The sequence below is a fragment of the Pelophylax lessonae genome, assembly GCF_965119305.1.
Source record: "Pelophylax lessonae genome assembly, chromosome: 3".
Classification (NCBI taxonomy): domain Eukaryota; kingdom Metazoa; phylum Chordata; class Amphibia; order Anura; family Ranidae; genus Pelophylax; species Pelophylax lessonae.
The window spans coordinates 665,264,622-665,290,501 of NC_138770.1; the positions used below are offsets into that span (position 1 = coordinate 665,264,622).

Consider the following 25,880-nt stretch of genomic DNA (forward strand, 5'->3'; position numbering starts at 1 on the left):
AGGCAGAGGGCAGAGGAGGGAGTGTTGCTGGTGATGTGTAGAGTGATGAGTAGTGATGAGGAGTGATGAGGAGTGATAAGTAGTGATGAGTAGTGTTGAGTAGTGATGAGTAGTGATGAGTAGTGATGAGTGGAGTGATGAGTAGTGATAAGTAGTGATGAGTAATGATAAGTAGTGATGAGTAGTGATAAGTAGTGATGAGTAGAGTGATGAGTAGTGATGAGTAGTGATAAGTAGTGATGAGTAGAGTGATAAGTAGTGATGAGTAGTGATAAGTAGTGATGAGTAGTGATAAGTAGTGATGAGGAGTGATAAGTAGTGATGAGTAGTGACTTGTCCCTGGAAGGGGAGCTCAGGCCATGACAGGAGGAGTTCTCTCATACACAGCACACTGACTCCTTATTATACCATCATCTGATATCAGTCACATCTCATCACTACAGAGACCTTCCACTGACACATCACTGGGGGCGGGGTCTCCGCACTGGAAGCGGGCAGGAGTGGAAAGATCGCCCTCACCTAGCATGGCGGAGGAGGATGTGACGTAATGACGGAGGTCGCGGTGCAGGCTGGGAGGGGGCAGTCCACGGCGGAGGTCGCAGTGCAGGCCGGGAGGAGGAGGAGGGGGAGGGGAGAGCGGCTCGGTGGGGGTAGATGTCGAGAGAAGATGAGGCGAATGGAGAGGAACCACCGAGCAGGACCGGCCGCCGCCATATTGTCCGCCATCGTGTGCCTGAGCGCCGGTCAGTCCGGGGAGTGTTCTATACAATGTGTGGGGGGAGGGGAGACCCTGCTATGGGGCTGTATATAATGTGCAGAGTTTTACCCCGGGGGGGGGGGGGTTATATGAGGTGTATGTAATGTGACCCCCCATCACCTGTGTTACCCTCTTGGGTGTCCCATTGTAAACCCCATGGACAATATGTGACCCCCATCCCCATCTACAGTACCCCCCCACTCTTGTACTGTCTGCAGCCCCCCCCCCCACTCCTGTACTGTCTGCACCCCCCCCACTCTTGTACTGTCTGCAACCCCCCCCCCCCCACTCTTGTACTGTCTGCACCCCCCCCCCCACTCTTGTACTGTCTGCAACCCCCCCCCCCACTCTTGTACTGTCTGCACCCCCCCCCCACTCTTGTACTGTCTGCAACCCCCCCCCCACTCTTGTACTGTCTGCAGACCCCCCCACTCACTCTTTTACTGTCTGCAGACCCCCCCCCACTCTTGTACTGTCTGCAGACCCCCCCCCCTCACTCTTGTACTGTCTGCAGACCCCCCCTCACTCTTGTACTGTCTGCAGCCCCCCCCCCCTCACTCTTGTACTGTCTGCAGACCCCCCCCCCCCTCACTCTTGTACTGTCTGCAGATCTGCAGACCCCCCCCCCTCTTGTACTGTCTGCAGACCCCCCCCCCACTCTTGTGCTGTCTGTAGACCCCCCCCCTCACTCTTGTGCTGTCTGCAGACCCCCCCCCCCTCACTCTTGTACTGTCTGCAGACCCCCCCCCCCCCCTTGTACTGTCTGCAGATCTGCAGACCCCCCCCCTCTTGTACTGTCTGCAGACCCCCCCCCCCCACTCTTGTACTGTCTGCAGACCCCCCCCCCCTCACTCTTGTACTGTCTGCAGATCTGCAGACCCCCCCCCTCTTGTACTGTCTGCAGACCCCCCCCCCCCCACTCTTGTACTGTCTGCAGACCCCCCCCCCCCACTCTTGTACTGTCTGCAGACCCCCCCTCACTCTTGTACTGTCTGCAGACCCCCCCTCACTCTTGTACTGTCTGCAGACCCCCCCCCCTCACTCTTGTACTGTCTGCAGACCCCCCCCCCCTCACTCTTGTACTGTCTGCAGATCTGCAGACCCCCCCCCTCTTGTACTGTCTGCAGACCCCCCCCCCCCCCACTCTTGTACTGTCTGCAGACCCCCCCCCCTGTACTGTCTGCAGACCCCCCCCCCCACTCTTGTACTGTCTGCAGACCCCCCCTCACTCTTGTACTGTCTGCAGACCCCCCCCCTCACTCTTGTACTGTCTGCAGACCCCCCCCCTCACTCTTGTACTGTCTGCAGACCCCCCCCCCTCACTCTTGTACTGTCTGCAGACCCCCCCCCTCACTCTTGTACTGTCTGCAGACCCCCCCCACTCTTGTACTGTCTGCAGACCCCCCCCCCCACTCTTGTACTGTCTGCAGCCAGCCCCCCCCTCTTGTACTGTCTGCAGCCCCCCCCCCACTCTTGTACTGTCTGCAGCCCCCCCCCCCCCCACTCTTGTAATGTATGCTGCCCCCCCTTGTGCTGCGTACCCCAGTCCTCTATGCTATATAGAGCCCCCCTGCTCTGTACTATATATTAGGGGTTCTCAACCTTTAGACAGACCCGCTATGTTCCCATACCCCAAAATGGCTGTGATCATTAGGTAGATGGTGACTGACCTCCTACCATCCCCCATCCCCCTCCATAATAGTCCATATCAGAATGGAGACAAATGTGCAACATGTGATATCAGACTGATACATTGTATCACTGACAAAGGAGAGATCTCTGTACTGTATACGCCCCCTACATACTGTATATAGTCCCCCTCTATATATAGCAGACCCCTGTACTGTATACGCCCCCCTACATACTGTATATAGTGCCCCTCTATATATAGCAGACCCCTGTACTGTATACGCCCCCTACATACTGTATATAGTCCCCCCCTCTATATACAGCAGACCTCTGTACTGTATACGCCCCCTACATACTGTATATAGTCCCCCTTTATATATAGCAGACCCCTGTACTGTATACGCCCCCTACATACTGTATATAGTCCCCCCTCTATATACAGCAGACCTCTGTACTGTATACGCCCCTACATACTGTATATAGTCCCCCCTCTATATATAGCAGACCTCTGTACTGTATACGACCCCTACATACTGTATATAGTCCCCCTCTATATACAGCAGATCTCTGTACTGTATACGCCCCCTAAATACTGTATATAGTCTCCCTCTATATACAGCAGATCTCTATACTGTATACGCCCCCTACTTACTGTATATAGTCCCCTATCTATATACAGCAGATCTCTGTACTGTATACGCCCCTACATACTGTATATAGTCCCCCCTCTATATACAGCAGACCCCTGTACTGTATACGCCCCCTACATACTGTATATAGTCTCCCTCTATATACAGCAGACCTCTGTACTGTATACGCCCCTACATACTGTATATAGCCCCCCCTCTATATACAGCAGATCTCTGTACTGTATACGCCCCCTAAATACTGTATATAGTCCCCCCTCTATATACAGCAGATCTCTATACTGTATACGCCCCGTACTTACTGTATATAGTCCCCTATCTATATACAGCAGATCTCTGTACTGTATACGCCCCTACATACTGTATATAGTCCCCCCCTCTATATACAGCAGACCCCTGTACTGTATACGCCCCCTACATACTGTATATAGTCTCCCTCTATATACAGCAGACCTCTGTACTGTATACGCCCCTACATACTGTATATAGCCCCCCCTCTATATACAGCAGACCTCTTTACTGTATACACCCCTACATACTGTATATAGTCCCCCTCTATATACAGCAGACCTCTTTACTGTATACACCCCTACATACTGTATATAGTCCCCCTCTATATACAGCAGATCTCTGTACTGTGTACACCCCCTACATACTGTATATAGTCCCCCCTCTATATACAGCAGACCCCTGTACTGTATACGCCCCCTACATACTGTATATAGTCTCCCTCTATATACAGAAGACCTATGTACTGTATACTCCCCCTACATACTGTATATAGTCCCCCTCTATATACAGCAGATCTCTGTACTGTATACGCCCCCTACATACTGTATATAGTCCCCCCCCCTCTATATACAGCAGACCTCTGTACTGTATACGACCCCTACATACTGTATATAGTCCCCCCTCTATATACAGCAGACCTCTGTACTGTATACGACCCCTACATACTGTATATAGTCCCCCCTCTATATACAGCAGACCTCTGTACTGTATACGCCCCCTACATACTGTATATAATCCTCCCTCTATATACAGCAGACCTCTGCACTGTATACGCCCCCTACATACTGTATATAGTCCTCCCTCTATATACAGCAGATCTCTATACTGTATACGCCCCCTACATACTGTATATAGTCCCCCTCTATATACAGCAGATCTCTGTACTGTGTACACCCCCTACATACTGTATATAGTCCCCCCTCTATATACAGCAGACCCCTGTACTGTATACGCCCCCTACATACTGTATATAGTCTCCCTCTATATACAGAAGACCTATGTACTGTATACTCCCCCTACATACTGTATATAGTCCCCCTCTATATACAGCAGATCTCTGTACTGTATACGCCCCCTACATACTGTATATAGTCCCCCCCCCTCTATATACAGCAGACCTCTGTACTGTATACGACCCCTACATACTGTATATAGTCCCCCCTCTATATACAGCAGACCTCTGTACTGTATACGACCCCTACATACTGTATATAGTCCCCCCTCTATATACAGCAGACCTCTGTACTGTATACGCCCCCTACATACTGTATATAATCCTCCCTCTATATACAGCAGACCTCTGCACTGTATACGCCCCCTACATACTGTATATAGTCCTCCCTCTATATACAGCAGATCTCTATACTGTATACGCCCCCTACATACTGTATATAGTCCCCCTCTATATACAGCAGATCTCTGTACTGTATACGCCCCCTAAATACTGTATATAGTCCCCCCTCTATATACAGCAGATCTCTATACTGTATACGCCCCCTACTTACTGTATATAGTCCCCTATCTATATACAGCAGATCTCTGTACTGTATACGCCCCTACATACTGTATATAGTCCCCCCTCTATATACAGCAGACCCCTGTACTGTATACGCCCCTACATACTGTATATAGTCTCCCTCTATATACAGCAGACCTCTGTACTGTATACGCCCCTACATACTGTATATAGCCCCCCCTCTATATACAGCAGACCTCTTTACTGTATACACCCCTACATACTGTATATAGTCCTCCTCTATATACAGCAGATCTCTGTACTGTGTACACCCCCTACATACTGTATATAGTCCCCCCTCTATATACAGCAGATCTCTGTACTGTATACGCCCCCTACATACTGTATATAGTCCCCCTCTATATACAGCAGACCCCTGTACTGTATACGCCCCCTACATACTGTATATAGTCTCCCTCTATATACAGCAGATCTCTATACTGTATACGGCCCCTACATACTGTATATAGTCCCCCCTCTATATACAGCAGATCTATGTACTGTATACGCTCCCTACATACTGTATATAGTCCCTCATCTATATACAGCAGACCTCTGTACTGTATACGCCCCCTACATACTGTATATAGTCCCCCTCTATATACAGAAGACCTATGTACTGTATACTCCCCCTACATACTGTATATAGTCCCCCTCTATATACAGCAGATCTCTGTACTGTATACGCCCCCTACATACTGTATATAGTCCCCCCTCTATATACAGCAGACCTCTGTACTGTATACGCCCCCTACATACTGTATATAATCCTCCCTCTATATACAGCAGACCTCTGCACTGTATACGCCCCCTACATACTGTATATAGTCCTCCCTCTATATACAGCAGATCGCTATACTGTATACGCCCCCTACATACTGTATATAGTCCCCCCTCTATATATAGCAGACCTCTGTACTGTATACACCCCTACATACTGTATATAGTCCCCCCTCTATATACAGCAGACCTCTGTACTGTATACACCCCTACATACTGTATATAGTCCCCCTCTATATACAGCAGATCTCTGTACTGTATACGCCCCCTAAATACTGTATATAGTCCCCCCTCTATATACAGCAGATCTCTATACTGTATATGCCCCCTACTTACTGTATATAGTCCCCTATCTATATACAGCAGATCTCTGTACGGTATATGCCCCTACATACTGTATATAGTCCCCCCTCTATATACAGCAGACCCCTGTACTGTATACGCCCCCTACATGCTGTATATAGCCCCCCCTCTATATACAGCAGACCTCTTTACTGTATACACCCCTACATACTGTATATAGTCCTCCTCTATATACAGCAGATCTCTGTACTGTGTACACCCCCTACATACTGTATATAGTCCCCCCTCTATATACAGCAGATCTCTGTACTGTATACGCCCCCTACATACTGTATATAGTCCCCCTCTATATACAGCAGACCCCTGTACTGTATACGCCCCCTACATACTGTATATAGTCTCCGTCTATATACAGCAGATCTCTATACTGTATACGGCCCCTACATAGTGTATATAGTCCCCCCTCTATATACAGCAGATCTATGTACTGTATACGCTCCCTACATACTGTATATAGTCCCTCATCTATATACAGCAGACCTCTGTACTGTATACGCCCCCTACATACTGTATATAGTCCCCCTCTATATACAGCAGACCTATGTACTGTATACTCCCCCTACATACTGTATATAGTCCCCCTCTATATACAGCAGATCTCTGTACTGTATACGCCCCCTACATACTGTATATAGTCCCCCCTCTATATACAGCAGACCTCTGTACTGTATACGCCCCTACATACTGTATATAGCCCCCCCTCTATATACAGCAGACCTCTGTACTGTATACGACCCCTGCATACTGTATATAGTCCCCCCTCTATATACAGCAGACCTCTGTACTGTATACGCCCCTACATACTGTATATAGTCCTCCCTCTATAAACAGCAGATATGGCTTCCTCCTCTGTACTGTATACACCAGCACTCTATACTGCATACAGGCTGCCCGCTGTACTGTATACACCCCCCCTCTTTTATGTAGTATACAGACCCCCTTCATACTATAGTCGCCCCCCTCCATACTGTTGTACTGTATACATCAATACTGTATATAGCCCTTTACTGTACCCACCAGTCTTCTATACTGTATATTCCCCCACCTCTGTACTGTGTACACCAGCCCTCTATACTGTGTGTATTGATATATAGTAGACAGTATAATTGTGTACACATGTATGTGTATGAGCACCCTCTGGTCATGTGATCTATGTATAAAAATGGATCCCTCTCCTGGCTGGTCCTGTGCTATCTATACATGTGTAAAGCCCCGTACACACAATAAGAAAATCGGAAGTAAAATTTTCGTCCGTCCGAACAATCTGCCGATTTTCGGATCGTTAGTATGGTGCTTTCCACAGCCGATTACGGATTTTCATAGGACAAAAACTGGATGTGCAGGCTATAAAAAATTTTTTGTACGTCAACACAGCGTCCGATTTTCGTTTAGTACAGGTTTCATCCGAAAAAAAAACATAAGAGCGAGACTGGGCATGCTCAGAAACTAAAGAACACATACAAAACAATCCAACACATGACATCATTTCTGGAGTAGAATTCTGTCGTAGGAGAATTTTCGTATGAAAGTAACCTCTTCACTTTCATTGAGACCAGCATGCCACAAAAAATGAAAGAAAATTCGTCCGATAATCCGATCGTGTGTACGAGGCTTTAGGATGGATCATCCTTTAGACCGGTCCGGTCCTCTGTGCGGACGACAGGCCCCGTGGTTCTGTGGATACGACGGGGCCCGTGGTTCTGTGGATACGACGGGGCCCGTGGTTCTGTGGATACGACGGGGCCCGTGGTTCTGTGGATACGACGGGGCCCGTGGTTCTGTGGATACGACGGGGCCCGTGGTTCTGTGGAGACGACGGGGCCGTGTTCTGTGCGGGAATGTATCACTTGCAGGGCTGGTCCTATGATATGTTAATGGATCTCTTGCCTCTGTACTGGTCCTGTTATATGTTAAAGGACCGATCACCCTCCGGACTGGTCCTTTGATATCTATACATGTAAAGTGTCCAATCGTCCTCCAGGACCAGTTCTGGGATATGTATACATCTTATAAGGACTGATCACATTTTGAATCATCGGTTCTGCGATATCTGTACGTGTATAATGACTGATCACCCTCCAGACTGGTGCCTTTATATGTATACATGTATAAGGACTGATCACATTGCAGACTGGATCTGTGATCGGTATAATGACCAATCCCAGTCTGCACAAATCCTTTGATATGTGTAAGGACTAATCACACTCCAGACCAGACCTGTGATATGTATAGGAGCCGATCACCCTCCGGCCTGGTCCTGTGATGTGTATACATATATATATACGAAAGGATCACCCTCCTGACTGGTCCTGTGATATGTATATACAGGCATACCCCACTTTTAAGCACACAATGGGACCAGAGCATGTATGTAAAACGAAAATGTACTTAAAGTGAAGCAATACCTTTTTCACTTCTCAATGCATGTAAATACACTAGCTCCATAGGAAATCTTGGTCAACTTGACATGGCATTGCTCCCAAACCATGTGACAAGGACACCAAGCTTGGAGGGCATGTTAAGGGGATCCAGGACTATGACATAGTAGATTACCTAGGCAAGCTGGCTGGCCACAAACAGGATATGTTGTAGTCCTGGGTCCCCTCTCGGTGCTCCCTAAGTTTGGTATCCCTGTCACTTTTGGGAGCAGTGCCATGTCAAGCTGACCAAAATTTCCCATAGACGCCAATGTTAAAAACCGGGAGTAGTGTCATGCCAAGCTGAACAAGCTGTGTCCTTACTCGCGAGTGTACGTAAAGTGAGTGTACTTAAAGCGGGGTATGCCTGTATACAGTATCTCACAAAAGTGAGTACACCCCTCACATTTTTGTAAATATTTTATTCTATCTTTTGATGTGACAACACTGAAGAAATGACACTTTGCTACAATGTAAAGTAGTGAGTATACAGCTTGTATAACAGTGTAAATTTACTGTCCCCTAAAATAACTCAACACACAGCCATTAATGTCTAAACCGCTGGCAACAAAAGTGAGTATACCCCTAAATTAAAATGTCCAAATTGGGCCCAATTATCCATTTTCCCTCTCTGGTGTCATGTGACTCATTAGTGTTACAAGGTCTCAGGTGTGAATGGGGAGCAGGTGTGTTAAATTTGGTGTTATCGCTCTCACTCTCTCATACTGGTCACTGGAAGTTCAACATGGCACCTCATGGCAAAGAACTCTCTGAGGAAATAAAAAAAAAAGAATTGTTGCTCTACATAAAGATGGCCTAGGCTATAAGAAGATTGCCAAGACCCGGAAACTGAGCTGCAGCACGGTGGCCAAGACCATACAGCGGTATAACAGGACAGATTCCACTCAGAACAGGCCTCGCCATGGTCGACCAAAGAAGTTGAGTGCATGTGCTCAGCGTCATATCCAGAGGATGTCTTTGGGAAATAGACGTATGAGTGCTGCCAGCATTGCTGCAGAGGTTGAAGGGGTGGGGGGGTCAGCCTGTCAGTGCTCAGACCATACACCACACACTGCATCAAATTGGTCTGCATAGCTGTCATCCCAGAAGGAAGCTTCTTCTACAGATGATGCACAAGAAAGCCCGCAAACAGTTTGCTGAAGACAAGCAGACTAAGGCCATGGATTACTGGAACCATGTCCTGTGCTCTGATGAGACCAAGATAAACGTATTTGGTTCAGATGGTGTCAAGCGTGTGTGACGGCAACCAGGTGAGGAGTACAAAGACAAGTGTGTCTTGCCTACAGTCAAGCATGGTGGTGGGAGTGTACAATCATGCTACATCCACCAGCTCTGTGATGTCATCATGGAGGAGGGGAAGAGGACTCCAGTGGCAACCTGTGAAGCTCTGGTGAACTCCATGCCCAAGAGGGTTAAGGCAGTGCTGGGAAATAATGGTGGCCACACAAAATATTGACACTTTGGGCCAATTTGGACATTGTCACTTAGGGGTGTACTCACTTTTGTTACCAGCGGTTTAGACATTAATGGCTGTGTGTTGAGTTATTTTGAGGGGACAGCAAATTTACACTGTTATACAAGCTGTACACTCACTACTTTACATTGTAGCAAAGTGTCATTTCTTCAGTGTTGTCACATGAAAAGATAGAATAAAATATTTACAAAAATGTGAGGGGTGTACTTACTTTTGTGAGATACTGTATATGTATGTGTGTATATATATATATATATATATATATATGTGTGTGTGTGTGTGTGTGTGTGTGTGTGTGTATATATATATATATATATATAATATATATATGTATGTGTGTGTGTGTGTGTGTGTGTGTATATATATATATATATATATATATATATATATATATATGTGTATGTGTGTGTGTGTGTATGTATCTGGAAGGATCACTCCCTGGACTGATTCTGTGATATGTATACATATATATACATATATAAAGGATCTCACTCAAAATTGGTCCTGTGATTGCAGCATGTTGGAGCTGCTGGTAAAGATTTGTGTACGGCCAGGGCTGTATCGTTCTGTTGATATTCTGGTGTAGTAGCTGTTGGCACGTTTCGGTGCTCTTGCTATCCATGCTACACCATTGCTCTGTTAAAGTGAAATTTCAGCTGAGCAACTGAATACATGTTTGAGCTATTTATGAATGAGGCTGTGGAGGGGTGACTTCCAGAGGGGTAGCTAACTTTACCATCCTGGTGTATGGTGAATTCTGGGGGGGGGGGGGGGGGGGTGTAACTAGTTGTACTACTGTCCTGGTTAGAGGAGACCTCTGGGGGGTAATTGGCTGTACCATTCTGGTGTATGGTGACTTGTGAATGAGTAGCTCTGGCATCCAAATGTACAGTATGGAGACTTGTAGAGGAGTAACTGGCTGTATTGTTCTGGTGTATGGTGACTTCTGCTGGTGTAACTAGCTGTACGTCCTGGATTACGGGGTACCTTTAGAAGGGTAACCGGCTGTACTGTTCTGTTTGGTTACTTGTTGAGGACTAACTAGCTGTACCATCCTTGTATGGTGACTTCTGTAGTGGTAACTAGCTGTACCATCCTGGTGCATGGTTAATTTTGGAGGAGTAACTAGCTGTATCAGCCTGGTGTATAGAGACCTCTGGATGGCATATCTGGCTGTACCATTCTGGTGTATGGTAACTTGGGAAGGAGTAATACGTAACCAGCCTGGTATAAGGTTACTTGCGGAGGAGTAACTGTCTGTACCTTGCTGGTATATGGTTACTTTTGGAGGAGTAACAAGCTGTACCATTCTGGTGTATGGTTACCTGTGGAAGGATAACTAGCTGTACTATCCTGGTGTATAGAGACCTCTGGAATGGCTATACCATTCTGGTGTGTGTGTGGTGACTTGTATAGGAGTAACTAGTAACCAACTTTTGTATATGGTTACTTGTGGAGGAGCAACTGGCTGTACCTTGCTGGTGTATGGTGATTTCTTCAAGGGTAATTGGCTGTACTGATCTGGTTTATAAAGAATTCTGGAGGGGTATCTAGCGTTTCCAATGTACATAGACTTCTGGAGGTGTAACTGTCTGTACTGTATTGGTGTCTTGTGAAAAAGTAACTGGTAACCAACCTAGTGTATGGCTACTTGTGGAGGGATAGCTAGCTGTACCTCCTGGTATATGGAGACCTCCTGGAGGCAAAACAGACTGTACCGTTCTAGTGTATGGTGACTTGATGGACTTATAGCGAAAGAGTAACTAGTAACCAAACTGGTGTATGGTTACTTGTGGAGGGGTAAGTAACTGTCCCATCCTGCTATATGGTGACGTTTGCAGGGATAACTAGCGGTCCCATCCTGGTGTATGGTGACGTTTGCAGGGATAACTAGCTGTCCCATCCTGGTATATGGTGACGTTTGCAGGGATAACTAGCTGTCCCATCCTGGTATATGGTGACTTTTTTGTGGGGTAACTAGCTGTTACATCCTGGTGTATGGTGACGTTTGCAGGGATAACTAGCGGTCTCATCCTGGTGTATGGTGACTTATGCAGGGATAACTAGCTGTCCCATCCTGGTGTATGGTGACGTTTGCAGGGATAACTAGCTGTCCCATCCTGGTATATATTGACGTTTGCAGGGATAACTAGCTGTCCCTTCCTGGTATATGGTGACGTATGCAGGGATAACTAGCTGTCCCTTCCTGGTATATGGTGACGTTTGCAGGGATAACTAGCTGTCCCATCCTGGTATATGGTGACGTTTGCAGGGATAACTAGCTGTCCCTTCCTGGTATATGGTGACGTTTGCAGGGATAACTAGCTGTCCCATCCTGGTATATGGTGATGTTTGCAGGGATAACTAGCTGTCCCTTCCTGGTGTATGGTGACGTTTGCAGGGATAACTAGCTGTCCCATCCTGGTATATGGTGACGTTTGCAGGGATAACTAGCTGTCCCATCCTGGTGTATGGTGACGTTTGCAGGGATAACTAGCGGTCCCTTCCTGGTGTATGGTGACGTTTTCAGGGATAACTAGCTGTACTGTTCTGGTTTATGGAGAATTCTGGAGGGGTGCCTAGCTTGTACCGTCCTGGCATATGGTGACTTTGTGGAGGAGTAAGAAGCTGCACAGTCCTGGTGTACGGTTACACAGACCGGGTGTTGTTTGTGGGCTCCAGGCCCGGTAGAACGCCTCAGGTGGAGAAGGGAGTCTCTTTCCTATTTGGGTAAAATTTCAGAACGCCGACCTGAGAGGAAACCACAAGCATTCCGCACACATTCCACCCTTCTCTGATCTCCTGTGTGTGGCATGGAAGACGCTGACTGGCAGCTCTGAGAACAAAGGATTCATGTACTTTGCAGCCAGGGTTTTTTTTTTTCCTCTATCATCTTTATGGGTAGAGTGTCAGCTGTGCGGGTTCATGTGTCAGTCATTGTTTATAAAGAGAAGATCAGACTCCAGCAGTGTGATAGTTGGGAGGCTTCTTCCTGTCGGTAGGATAAAGGGGGATAATTACAGGGACCGGTGACAAGTGTCGCATACCAGACCCGCAGAAACGATTTTTGTGTCTTAGGTAGGGAGAGGTGTCTCCTGTGTAGTGCTTCCCTTCCTCCCCCTCCTGTCACATTCCTGGGCTCCGAGAACCTGTCTGTACCCTCCCTCCCTCTCCATTTATACCTATTCTTCACGTTGGCTTTCCCGAGTGTCCTAATACCCACCCCCACCCTCTATTGTATCTGGTTATTGCTGCACGATTTTTTTTTTTTTTTTTTTTTTTTTTTTTTTTTACAGGTTTGTATCATATATTCCACTTTGTATTACTTGGTGCACTGTCAAAGGAAAAGTTTTGCTATAGAAATCAATACTGTTTGTCATATTTAGTAGCAGACCACTTTTATACCAAAGAGAATATAAAACACAAATGCCTGTTGTTACGTCTCTGCGTCAATTCCACCTGCCCCCGGGTCTCTGCGTCCCTTCCGCCTGCCCCCGGGTCTCTGCGTCCCTTCCGCCTGCCCCCGGGTCTCTGCGTCCCTTCCGCCTGCCCCCGGGTCTCTGCGTCCCTTCCGCCTGCCCCCGGGTCTCTGCGTCCCTTCCGCCTGCCCCCGGTTCTCTGCGTCCCTTCCGCCTGCCCCCGGGTCTCTGCGTCCCTTCCGCCTGCCCCCGGGTCTCTGCGTCCCTTCCGCCTGCCCCCGGTTCTCTGCGTCCCTTCCGCCTGCCCCCGGTTCTCTGCGTCCCTTCCGCCTGCCCCCGGTTCTCTGCGTCCCTTCCGCCTGCCCCCGGGTCTCTGCGTCCCTTCCGCCTGCCCCCGGGTCTCTGCGTCCCTTCCGCCTGCCCCCGGGTCTCTGCGTCCCTTGCCGCCTGCTCCCCGGTGTCTCTGCGTCCCTTGCCGCCTGCTCCCCGGTGTCTCTGCGTCCCTTTCCGCCTGCCCCCCCGGTGTCTCTGCGTCCCTTTCCGCCTGCCCCCCGGTGTCTCTGCGTCCCTTTCCGCCTGCCCCCCGGTGTCTCTGCGTCCCTTTCCGCCTGCCCCCCGGTGTCTCTGCGTCCCTTTCCGCCTGCCCCCCGGTGTCTCTGCGTCCCTTTCCGCCTGCCCCCCGGTGTCTCTGCGTCCCTTTCCGCCTGCCCCCCGGTGTCTCTGCGTCCCTTTCCGCCTGCCCCCCGGTGTCTCTGCGTCCCTTTCCGCCTGCCCCCCGGTCTCTGCGTCCCTTTCCGCCTGCCCCCCGGTGTCTCTGCGTCCCTTTCCGCCTGCCCCCCGGTGTCTCTGCGTCCCTTTCCGCCTGCCCCCCGGTGTCTCTGCGTCCCTTTCCGCCTGCCCCCCGGTGTCTCTGCGTCCCTTGCCGCCTGCCCCCCGGTGTCTCTGCGTCCCTTGCCGCCTGCCCCCCGGTGTCTCTGCGTCCCTTGCCGCCTGCCCCCCGGTGTCTCTGCGTCCCTTGCCGCCTGCCCCCCGGTGTCTCTGCGTCCCTTGCCGCCTGCCCCCCGGTGTCTCTGCGTCCCTTGCCGCCTGCCCCCCGGTGTCTCTGCGTCCCTTGCCGCCTGCCCCCCGGTGTCTCTGCGTCCCTTGCCGCCTGCCCCCCGGTGTCTCTGCGTCCCTTGCCGCCTGCCCCCCGGTGTCTCTGCGTCCCTTGCCGCCTGCCCCCCGGTGTCTCTGAGTCCCTTGCCGCCTGCCCCCCGGTGTCTCTGAGTCCCTTTCCGCCGCCTGCCCCCCGGGGTCTCTGAGTCCCTTTCCGCCGCCTGCCCCCCGGGGTCTCTGCGTCCCTTTCCGCCGCCTGCCCCCCGGGGTCTCTGCGTCCCTTTCCGCCGCCTGCCCCCCGGGGTCTCTGCGTCCCTTTCCGCCGCCTGCCCCCCGGGGTCTCTGCGTCCCTTTCCGCCGCCTGCCCCCCGGGTTCTCTGCGTCCCTTTCCGCCGCCTGCCCCCCGGGTTCTCTGCGTCCCTTTCCGCCGCCTGCCCCCCGGGGTCTCTGCGTCCCTTTCCGCCGCCTGCCCCCCGGGGTCTCTGCGTCCCTTTCCGCCGCCTGCCCCCCGGGGTCTCTGCGTCCCTTTCCGCCGCCTGCCCCCCGGGTCTTTCCTTTTTCCACCTCCCGTATACCTGAGCTCTTTCTTCTGACACCCTCTTGCTTGCTTGCCTGGCATCTCTCCTCTACACCCTCCTGCCTGCTCTCTGCTTTGCCCACCTCCTGCTTAGCCAGCATCTCTGCTCCTCTCGTGCCTAGCCAGCGTCTCTGCTCTCCCTGCCTCCCCGGTATTTTTCCTCTGACTTCTGTCTTGGGTCTCGCATCTCCTACCCCCCATTTTCCTCCTGCCTGGGGTCTTTTCTCTGCCTTCCCACCTGCCAAACATCTCACATGCCTAGTATTTCTTAGTTTCTCCTCTGTGCCCACCTGCATGCTCAGCCTTTGCTTTGCACCCCTCTTGCCTGTCCAGTATCTCTGCTTTGCCTGCCTGGGGTCTTTTCCTTGGTTTTCATCCTGCCTAGCATCTCTTCTCTGCCTGTCTCCCTTTAAGCCTGTCCTCTGCGCCATCTTTAGGCCTGCCTGTTTTCTGCCCCCTGCCTAATATTGAGGCTTAGCTTGAAGTGTTATATTCTATTGGTGGGGGGGCTTTGTCAGACAATATCAGGTCAGTGTTGTCTTGGATTTTTTGGGACATATCGGTTGTGGATGGAACCATATGCTGCTGTGACTGTAAATTTTTTTTTCTTTGTTTCCCTCTTCAGTCATCAGTGCAAGAGCCGCCATTATATTCAGCAAGCAACCATCATCTCAGGATGCTTTAAATGGCAGGAGCGCCTTCCTGCGCTGCGAGGTGGAGGACTCCTCAGGGGTACAATTTAAATGGTTACACAACGGTGCCCCCTTAATAGACACAGAGCGGCGATACCACGAGGGGGGCAGTCTGACAATCACAGCTGTGGACAGGAAACTGGATGGCGGGAGCTTCCAATGCGTGGCCAGAAATCCAAGTACAGGAGAGGAAGCGCACAGTGTAAATGCTTCTTTCAATATTAAATGTGAGTACCAGAGCGATGGCTGGCCTTTGGGGGGGCCCTGGAAAACCCCTTTTGTGTTGTCGCAAATAGCAAGAATGCAATATTGAAGGACGACTGAGCATCCATTAACGCAGCATTTTTTTTTTTTAGGGATTGATAGCGGAGCGGTGTCCTTGCAGAACCCAAGCAGCATTGCTGAAATCCAGAACCTGTCACCGGTCACTCTGCGCTGTCACATTGATGGGCACCCACGGTAAGAACGGCCCCTTTTGGAGTAGTGTTGTGTGAATGTGGCTCCTCCATTGCTGACACTTTGGTCCAGGGTGACTTCATCTCCTCATTTTCTGTCACAGAAATGCCCAGTTAAAGTGGAACTCAAGGCAAAAAAAAATTGCAAATGGGCAGGATCTTTTTTGCAGAAGAGATATGCAATGTCTCTTCTGCAATGATGTAAACTTACTGACTGCTCTCAGTCCTCTGTAGAATGGACATGGGGCTGCACATGCCCAGTTCTGTTTCCAGCAGAGTGCCAGTGTGCTGGGATGAATGACTCCTGCGTTTGCATGGGATTGAAGTCAATCCTGCCTTGGTCAATAAAGTCGGCTGAGGAAATAATGTGGGCAGGGGACCCAGACTATTGAACCATAGGTGAGGATTGTTGCCTTTAGATCCGCTTTAATAATCCTTATTTGTGCCATTTGTTCTACCTGGTTGCCTTTGGCCCTCAGTGGTGGGAATGGATCTGGGCATTGGTTCTAGCTGGGTGAGGTTGGCCCTCAGTGCAGGGGATGGATCTAGGCATTGAGGGCCAACCTCACCCAGCTAGAACCAAAGCCTAGATCCATCCCCTGCACTGAGGGCCAACCTCACCCAGCTAGAACCAATGCCTAGATCCATCCCCTGCACTGAGGGCCAACCTCACCCAGCTAGAACCAGAGGAGGGAATGGATGTAGGCATTGCTTCTAGCTGGGTGAGGTTGGCCTTTAGTATAGGGAATGGGTCTGGGCATTGGTTCTAGCTGGGTGAGGTTGGCCCTCAGTGCAGGGGATGGATCTAGGCATTGAGGGCCTACCTCACCCAGCTAGAACCAAAGCCTAGATCCATCCCCTGCACTGAGGGCCAACCTCACCCAGCTAGAACCAATGCCTAGATCCATCCCCTGCACTGAGGGCCAACCTCACCCAGCTAGAACCAGAGGAGGGAATGGATGTAGGCATTGCTTCTAGCTGGGTGAGGTGGGCCTTTAGTATAGGGAATGGATCTGGGCACTGGTTCTAGCTGGGTGAGGTTGTCCCTCAGTAGAGGCAATCAGTCTGGGCATTTGTTCTAGCTGGGTGAGATTGGCCCTCAGTGGAGGGAATAGATCCAAGCATTGGTTCTAGCCGGGTGAGGTTGGCCCTCAATAGAGGGAATGGGTCTAGGCATTGGTTCTAGCTGGGGGAGGTTTGCCCTCAGTGGATTGAATGGTCCCTGGCATTGATTGGTTCTAGCTGGATGAGATTGACCCTCAGTTGAGGGAATCAATTTGGGCATCGATTCTAGCTGGATGAGATTGACCCTCAGTTGAGGGAATCAATTTGGGCATCGATTCTAGCTGGGTGAGGTTGGCCCTCAGTAAAGGGAATGAATCTGGGCATTGGTTCTAACTGGGCGAGGTTGGCCCTCAGTGGATTGAATGGTCCCTGGCATTGATTGGTTCTAGCTGGATGAGATTGACCCTCAGTAGAAGGAATTGGCCCCAGCCTGTCTTTCTGCTTTGTCTGATCATTTTTTGTTTTTTTTTGCAGTCCACTATGTCAGTGGTACCGAGACGTGACGTCACTGACAGATGATGGGCAGTCCTATTCAATTAATAACAAGGAGCGCACTCTGACCATACACAGCGCAGGGCCCGACGACAGCGGAGAGTATTACTGCTGTGCGAACAACGCGGCCGGAGCCGTCTGCAGCAACCGTAACTTCACATTGAATATAATCGGTGAGACCTTGCTATTTGAATGCTATATCTACTCAGAACTGAAATTGAACTAGATGTTCTTCGATAGCTTAAGTTTTTATATATTCATTTTATGTTTTAGTGTGGGTACACAGGGAGCGTTATACTTCTCTGATGCATATACAGCCATAGTATAGTGTCTATGGGTGCCAATAACCACCAGTCTGGTGGTTGATTGCGAATTTAACTTGATAAGTCACTGAGCTCAAACTAGAAATCGTGCAAATTATCATTTCTTGGATCCAGTAGAGCAGTGGTCCTTAACTCCGGTCCTCAGGGCCCACTAACAGGCCATATTTTAAGTATTACCTTGGGGAGATGCAGACTAGAGTAATGCAATCACTGAGCAGCAAATGATATCACCTGGGATGTATTTCAGTTATCTTGCAAACCTGGCCTGTTAGTGGGCCCTGAGGACCAGGGTTGAGGACCACTGCAGTAGAGGACCCGGGATGGGGGGGGATATAACGGTTGGATAGGATAATTGGGTAGATGTGGAAGGTACAAGGTGAAGGGATCTGGCGGGGCGGGGGGGGGGGGTTATGTGGTGGCGGTGGTGGTAATAGGAAGGTATATGATGGGTGGGGGGGTTGGTCACCAGTCAGTAAGAATGGTTATGATTTATTATGTATATGTGTGTGGTAGATATCTCATTTTATCAGATGGCTGGTGGGCATGGTGTCTGTTGGAGAATATCATGGGTGTAGATCTTAATCAATCAGATAAATCATTGTTTTATTGCTGTGTCTGATCTACTGCAGAGGCAGTGTCAGGGCCATTTTCATACTCCTTTTGTAACTGATATTCCTGCTTTTTTCAGATGAAAGTTCTCCTCAGGCTGAGATCACCCCTGAAGATCAGATTGTCAATAAGAATGAAGATGCCATTTTCCACTGTAAATTCACCGCAGTGCCTCCTCCTGTACTGGAGTGGTTCTTCAAAGACAACAGCTCGCTGGTGAACAAGACCCGGTGAGGGGATAGGCTGCCTGCATTGTGATGGGGGTTGGGACAATAGTAGTTAGATGAACATCAAAGTCAGATGGAAAGGTCTTACCAGCCAGCTGTATGGCTGTGTCCCAATATACAGTGCTAATCATCCTCCTCAGTGGAGAATTGTATGTAGCGTGTGGGGCTCACCATTAGTTGTGTAACTACGAAGCATTTGCACAGATCAATAAGAAGTTTTTATGTGCTGAATACTTCTCCCCCCTCCAATGTCCTTTACAATTGCTCTCTAGGCAGCAACCCCCTTAAAGCCAATGGTTGATTGAAGTCCAGGGAAGGAGCTCTCTTGTAGGCAGGGCTTATTCCCAATGAGTCCAGCTTTTTCCTCCAGTGGACAATTGGAGACAATATTCCTTTTCCTTCAACAGTCAGAACCCCATTCGTTCTTGGTTGCTCACGGACTGGGTGGGGGCCAAACAGGGGAGCTGGAGCTCACGAACTGGGATGATCACCTGTAAACCCATCCTGGTAATGTCTGAACCACAGGCCTCTAGTCCTTTAACATAGTGTCCATCCTCCTGGGATTTTAAGTAAATACATTTTCCAACCATTACTATTTTAGTCTTTCTCCTGGAGCTGATGCTCTAAGGAAGAGTCCCCATCTCTTCCTGTCACAGTATAAGCTGGGGATAGTTATTTGAAGCAGCAAGTGTTTTGGGCTTCAGAGAAGGTGAGCCTTTGCTTACAGACCCTGTCCAGCTCTCCAGAACTAGGTTTTTGGAATTGAACAGTGGTGCTGCCCCCACCTCTTCCTGCATAGTGTGTGTAACTGGCATCCCTTGTGTCCCTTTTCATCCTGTAGGATCACCGTCTTCCAGAATGGCTCCCTTCTGATCAGTTCTGTTGGTGTGCGTAATACTGGCACCTATCGCTGTGTGGGGACAGGACAACGGGGCAAGCAGCTCACTCTGCAAGCAAAGCTTAGCCTGGCCAGTAAGATGAATTCCAAAGATGATACTCTGTAATCTTCTTTCCAGTCAATAAACAAGGAGTGTAATGACTCTGCTTTCTTCCTGCAGAAATCGAGGACATGCGCCCCATGTCTCCCCGTATTCTCACTGCAGGCACAATGCATCACGTTGTCTGCAGACAGCCAGATGGACTGCCGATACCTACTGTATGGTGGACGAGGAGTGGGCAACGTATTCCGGAGCAGGGGAGGGTGTACCAGGTTAGGCATGAATTGGTTTTCAGCCCCATAATGGAGGAGGATACTGGGGTGTACACATGCCACGCTGCAAACAAGGCAGGCGAGAGACAACAGGATCTGGAAATCACTGTGGCGAGTAAGTAGAATCTGGTCATTTGGTGGTAACAGTTGAACCATTTCTAGGTAACGCCAACATCAATCTGCACCAGTCTCCTAGCAGCACCAACACAACCCTCATCTGTTTCCTGGCAGGATCAACACAGTTCCTTGCCCTGCATTTGTCTCCCGGCAGCACCAACACAGTCCCTCACCCTGCATCGGCCTCCTGGCAGCACCAACACAGTCCCTCGCCCTGCACCGGCCTCCTGGCAGCACCAACACAGTCCCTCGCCCTGCACCGGCCTCCTGGCAGCACCAACACAGTCCCTCGCCCTGCACCGGCCTCCTGGCAGCACCAACACAGTCCCTCGCCCTGCACCGGCCTCCTGGCAGCACCAACACAGTCCCTCGCCCTGCACCGGCCTCCTGGCAGCACCAACACAGTCCCTCGCCCTGCACCGGCCTCCTGGCAGCACCAACACAGTCCCTCGCCCTGCACCGGCCTCCTGGCATCCTCGATGCAGCCCATTGCAATTGTCTGCCATGCTTTTACCCTAGAGCTATTCATCTGCCATCTACTTAAATCCCTGTTATTTTGTAGGCGTAAACTTAACAGTTGTTCCTCCATTATTTTCAACCATCCAGCACAGAACACACTCCTACTTCTATTTGAAACTGGACTTAATGGTTTTCTGATCTCATTGCAGCATCTCCTGTGTGGGTTGAGAAGCCTCAGGACACGGGGATGGATGAAGGGAAATCTGGATTCCTACACTGCCACAGTACAGCGTCTCTGGAGCCGAGTGTCACCTGGTATCGCAATGGAATCCCCCTTTCCTCGGTCAGTGAGTGTTGATCTGAGATTGGGCATTGGTCTGATTCTGTCTGCCCTGTACTTACCTCACCTTCTCTTTCACAGGACTCCCGATTCCAGATCTTCATGAACGGAACACTAAAAATCCTGAATGTGGAGGTGTATGATGGAACCCTGTACAAGTGTGTGAGCAGCACGCCGGCTGGCAGCATCGAAGCCTCTGCTCGAGTCCTTGTACAAGGTGAGTGTTCCAGCAGTCTTATGTCATAGAAAGGGAGCTCTGGATCCAGTGTTGGTGCAATTTCAAAGAGTGGAGCTCATGTTGTTGTTTGAACTCAAACAGTCCCGGTTAGGCAGTGCCTCAAGAAAAGATCCATGAGTTCTAAGAAACAAGAGCTTTGTACCAGTGATTTTTAGAGTCCATAAATACCTATTTTACCAATCGTACATCACAGCACACAGGAGACCACAAATTCGAGGCTGGGTTGTACTTTTACTTTCACCGGACACTGGCCAAAAAACAGAAGGCATTGCCCATCCAGGCAAAACCCCTCCCAGGTCAGCTAATCCTCAGTTTTTTCACCAGTGTCCTTTTAGGCGATAGATGTGACAACAGATGTCTTTTTTTTCTGAAGATATCCTTTCATCGGCTGTAATCACCTTTAAATGGCTTTTTTCTGACAAACCCTGCTGAGCGAAGGAAAAGCTTCATGTGGATCAGTTACAGCCAGAATGCCTGGAAGGGACTGTACTTGGACCCTGCATGCAAGAGCCGGGATGGACTTGGCGGGGCAGCGATTTCCAGGCTATAATATATCTATCGATTTTGTTGGCAGGGAGCTTCACAGATCCAGGGAAGGAAACCCCTTGAGGGAGTCAAAGGGGGAAAGATAGTGAGTGCCTCTGTGGTGGAGCAAAGTGGCTGTTTTCCCTGAGTATTGGGACAGCACTGGCTTATTTCAGCATGTAGAGCATGTCTTTATTCGCTACATGCTATCTACAGGCTAAAACAGCTTATGCGTTTTGGCTGTGTGGCCTTAGTCAAACGCATAAGCTTTTTTCTCTTTCGTTCATTGACAGACACAGCTCCTGATTCTTTTTAACCATTGGGTTATACTGCCCCCTACAAGAGTAGGATACTAGGCAGGAAAAAGTTTGACTACGCCTATGGTCAATCCCGGGGGCTATACTCCCACACTCAGCTATAGGCCCTTAGTTTGTTTTTTTTTCTGCCTAGTCAGCAGTAAGGACCTAGTTCCTTGCTGGGATCTCAGGTCCTAGCATTTTTTTCCTTTTTAAATTGATTTTTCCATATCTTTGTTAGTAGGTTCTCACAGGAACAAAATATCAGCTGACGGACTGGGTAATCTAGATCCAGACGGTCTCCCAGTGAGCACACGCAGGCTTCAGCTTCGTGCTAGTTCAGCCGCGACATAGCCCCACTGGATGGGGGCTGGCCTGCGAGTTAAACGTCTCGCGAGGGAGCATACGACCTGGCCCCGGCCTAAGTCCTAGCGTTCCTCCTTGCCAACTGCCACCCACATCCTGATGGAGCAGTGTGTGGGTGCTGGGCCTGATGGTGTCTACCTTTTTGAGGCGGTTCCATTTGCACAGTTCCACACGAGATCTCTGCAAAAAATAGATTCTGGTGAAACAAGACAAGAATCCACAGTCTCTAGAGGTGGCTTTGTACTCTGGCAATTAGACAGAGAAACCCTTCTCCCCCTGTACTACTGGGCGGTTGTCGCCACAGATGCCAGCCTGTCCGGGTGGGGAGGCGTTGTCGGCACAGCTTGTGTTCAGTTGGTCTGGACTCGGGAAGAGTCCAGACTGCAGATCAATGTGCTGGAACTCAGAGCATTCAGACTTTGTCTGGATCATTGGACAATTCGTCTTCAGGGGTGTCCGGTACGAATTCAATCGGACAATGCCACGGCCGTGGCCTATGTCAGTCACCATGGGGACACAAGAAGTGTCCAGGCGGATTGGGAAGTAGCTGGCATTCGAAGGTGGGCAGGATGATCTTTCCAGCCCTCTCTGCTGTACACATTCCATGGAAGGTACAGAGGTTTGTGGCATGGTCTCGGGATCCTCTGGCTGATGCCGCAGATGCATTGGCGTAGGTATGAACTGATTTATGCCTTCTCCCCCTCAAACTTCTGCCAAGACTCCTGTGCAGGATCAAAGCAGCAAAGGGTTCTGGTCTTTCTGGTGGCTCCAGACTGGCCTTGCCGGTCTTGGTACGCCGATCTGGTAGGGCTGGTCACCGATGCTCCTTGGAGGCTTCCACACAGGGAAGATCTGCTGTCTCAATGACCAATCTTCCATCCTGCTTTACAGTCACTGGTTTTAACGGCTTGGCTATTGAAAGTCAGGTGCTGAAAGATAGAGGTTTGTCTGAATCAGTAATTCCTACGCTGTTAAAGTTTAGAAATTCTTCCTCTAGGAAGATCTACCATCGTATTTGGAAGACATACCTAGCGTGATGTGAGTTCTTTGGGGTTCTCTCTCGCGCCTTTTCGGTGACTCAGATCTTGACTTTCCTCCAACTGGGGGTTGAGCAGCGCCTTGCCTTGAGTACCATTAAGGGCCAAGTTTCGGCTTTGGAGGTTTTCTTTCAGCTTCCATTGGCCACGCTTTCCTTGGTGTGTACCTTTATCCAGGGAGCTCGATGCTTGGTTCCTCCAGTGTGGTCTCCATTACTGGCGTAGGTCCTCAAATTTGATGTCTGTTTGCCAGAAGCCTCCCTTTGAAAACATTTGGTAGGTTCCCCTGCTTACGTTGTCCCAGAAGGGGGCCTTTTTGGTGGCTATTACTTCTGCGTGCAGGGTGTCGGAGCCAGCGTTGTTTTGTTGTTCACCTTACCTGTTGGCTTAGGGAGCTAGGGTGGTTCTTCGTCCCTGTCCATTGTTCCTTCCAAAGGTCGTCTCTGATTTCCTTTTGAATGAAGACATTGTTTTGCCTTCCCTATGTCCCAGGCCTAAACATCCTATGGAAATTGCTCTGCATTCCCTGGATGTGGTTCGGGCAATCAGGGTGTACCTGGCAGCTGTGGAGTCTTTTTAGGAAGTCAAACTCACTGTTTGTACTCACAGTTGGACCTCAAAGGGTTGGCTGTTTCTGCTGACACCATTTCCAGATGGATCAGACAGACAGTGATTCAGGCCTATTCAATTAGGGGTCAGGTTCCTCCTTTCCCTGTTAAGTCACGCTTTTCTTGGGCGCTCAGTGCCTCCTGGGCCTTCCGTCATTAGGCATCAGTGATGCAGGTTTGCAAGGTGGCCATCTGGTCGTCTGTGCACACTTTTACAAAGTTTTATAAAGTGGATGTGTTGGCATCTGTGGATGCTTCTTTTGGCCGCAAGGTTTTGCAGGCTGCTGGTTAGAGAACCTGGTCCTCTTTGAGGGTGTATTGTGTTTTTTTTTTCTAAGGTGAGCTCCAGTTGTATTGGTTGAGCTCCTTGTTACCTGGTTGGCTATGGCTAGCCTTGGGAGGTTTTTTTTTTCAGCTTTTTTCCACATGTTTAAAGCGGTAGTATCCTGAGTACAAAAAAAAAAAAACCCTGCAAGACAATGGCATAATGTGCTAGTATGCAGTAATTTACATAGTGGCAAATTATGAAATACCGCTGCTAGTATGCAGTAATGTACATACTAGCACATTATGAAATACCTTTAGAACGAAGCCCCCACACGGTCACCCGGACACCGCTAAGGGAGCTTTTATGTTCCCTCGGTATCTCTTCCGGATTCGGCGGCTCGGGCGCTGAGAGTGACCGGAGCCGCCATGACGTCACTCCCGCGCATGCGCGTGGGAGTTCACTTTCCGGCAAGGAGTTCTGAAGGTCTGCTGGACCTTCAGAGCGCATGCGCCACTGGTGTCAGCGGCTGCATGCAGGGTGAATATCTCCTATACCATATATAACCCTCCTCTGCAAGTTGTACCTATAGGTAAGCCTATGATAAGGCTTACCTATAGGTACTGTAAATATCTCCTAAACTTGTACCGTTTAGGAGATATTTACCTTAAATGCAGCCAGTGACTTTACTGGTGCATGCGCTCTGAAGGAACGGCCGCTGGTGCCGTTTCTTCAGAGCCCTGTGCCGTGACCGTCGGCTCCCGCGCGGGAGTGACGTAATCGAGGCTCCAGCCAATCAGATGGCCGGATGCTGAAAACCCAGAAGAAGGGCGACAGAACATGTCACCCATGAGAGAGGTGAGCGGTCGGCACCTGGTGCTTCGTTTTAAGGTATTTCATAATGAGCTAGTATGCAATGTTTGTCTTTCAGGTGTTTTTTTTTTTTTGAAAAAAAATACAATTTCGTAGGTTTACAACCTCTTTAAGAGATATTAATTTTACCTACAGATAAGCCTTATTCTAGGCTTACCTGTAGGTAAAAAGTTAAAAAGCGGAGTATACTACCACTTTAACACTGCTTTGGGGTGTCCCATTCGTTAAGAAGAATAAAGAGCTGTCTATCAATAAATGAAAGAGAAAAAGAGATTTTTGACTTACAGTAAAATCCATTTCTCTGATGTTCATTGACAGACACAGCACCCACCCCCCTCTGTGGAATTGGCTTTCTTATGAAACTGCTTGTAACAAAATGGAGTGCCTATAGCTGAGTGTGGGTGTATACCCCCCCGGGACTTGACCATAGGCGTAGATAAGCTTTTTCCTGCCTAGTGTCCTACTCCTATAGGGGGCAGTATTACCCAATGGTTAGGAAGAATCAGGAGCTGTCTGTTCTGACCTCAACTCGATAGAACACCTTTTGGGATGAGTTAAAGTGGAGACTGTGAGCCAGGCCTTCTCTCGTCCAACATCATTGCCTGAACTCACAACTGGACTTCTGGAAGAATGGTCAAACATTCCCATAGAGACACTCCTAAACCTTGTGGACAGCCTTCCCAGAAGAGTTGACGCT

General features: G+C 49.6%; 1 protein-coding gene across 1 annotated transcript in view; it reads left to right on the top strand.

The window, feature by feature from the left end:
• The first annotated feature begins 598 nt into the window (after positions 1-598).
• Positions 599-25,880, top strand: part of PTK7 (protein tyrosine kinase 7 (inactive)) — a 53,117-nt gene continuing 27,835 nt past the window's right edge. The window contains exons 1-9 of the mRNA XM_082251510.1: positions 599-743; positions 15,612-15,905; positions 16,035-16,137; positions 17,673-17,863; positions 18,702-18,852; positions 19,691-19,821; positions 19,908-20,174; positions 20,845-20,978; positions 21,057-21,192. Of these exons, the coding sequence (XP_082107636.1) occupies positions 668-743; positions 15,612-15,905; positions 16,035-16,137; positions 17,673-17,863; positions 18,702-18,852; positions 19,691-19,821; positions 19,908-20,174; positions 20,845-20,978; positions 21,057-21,192 (1,483 nt within the window). The 5' untranslated portion in view covers positions 599-667. The remainder of the gene's footprint in view (positions 744-15,611; positions 15,906-16,034; positions 16,138-17,672; positions 17,864-18,701; positions 18,853-19,690; positions 19,822-19,907; positions 20,175-20,844; positions 20,979-21,056; positions 21,193-25,880) is intronic.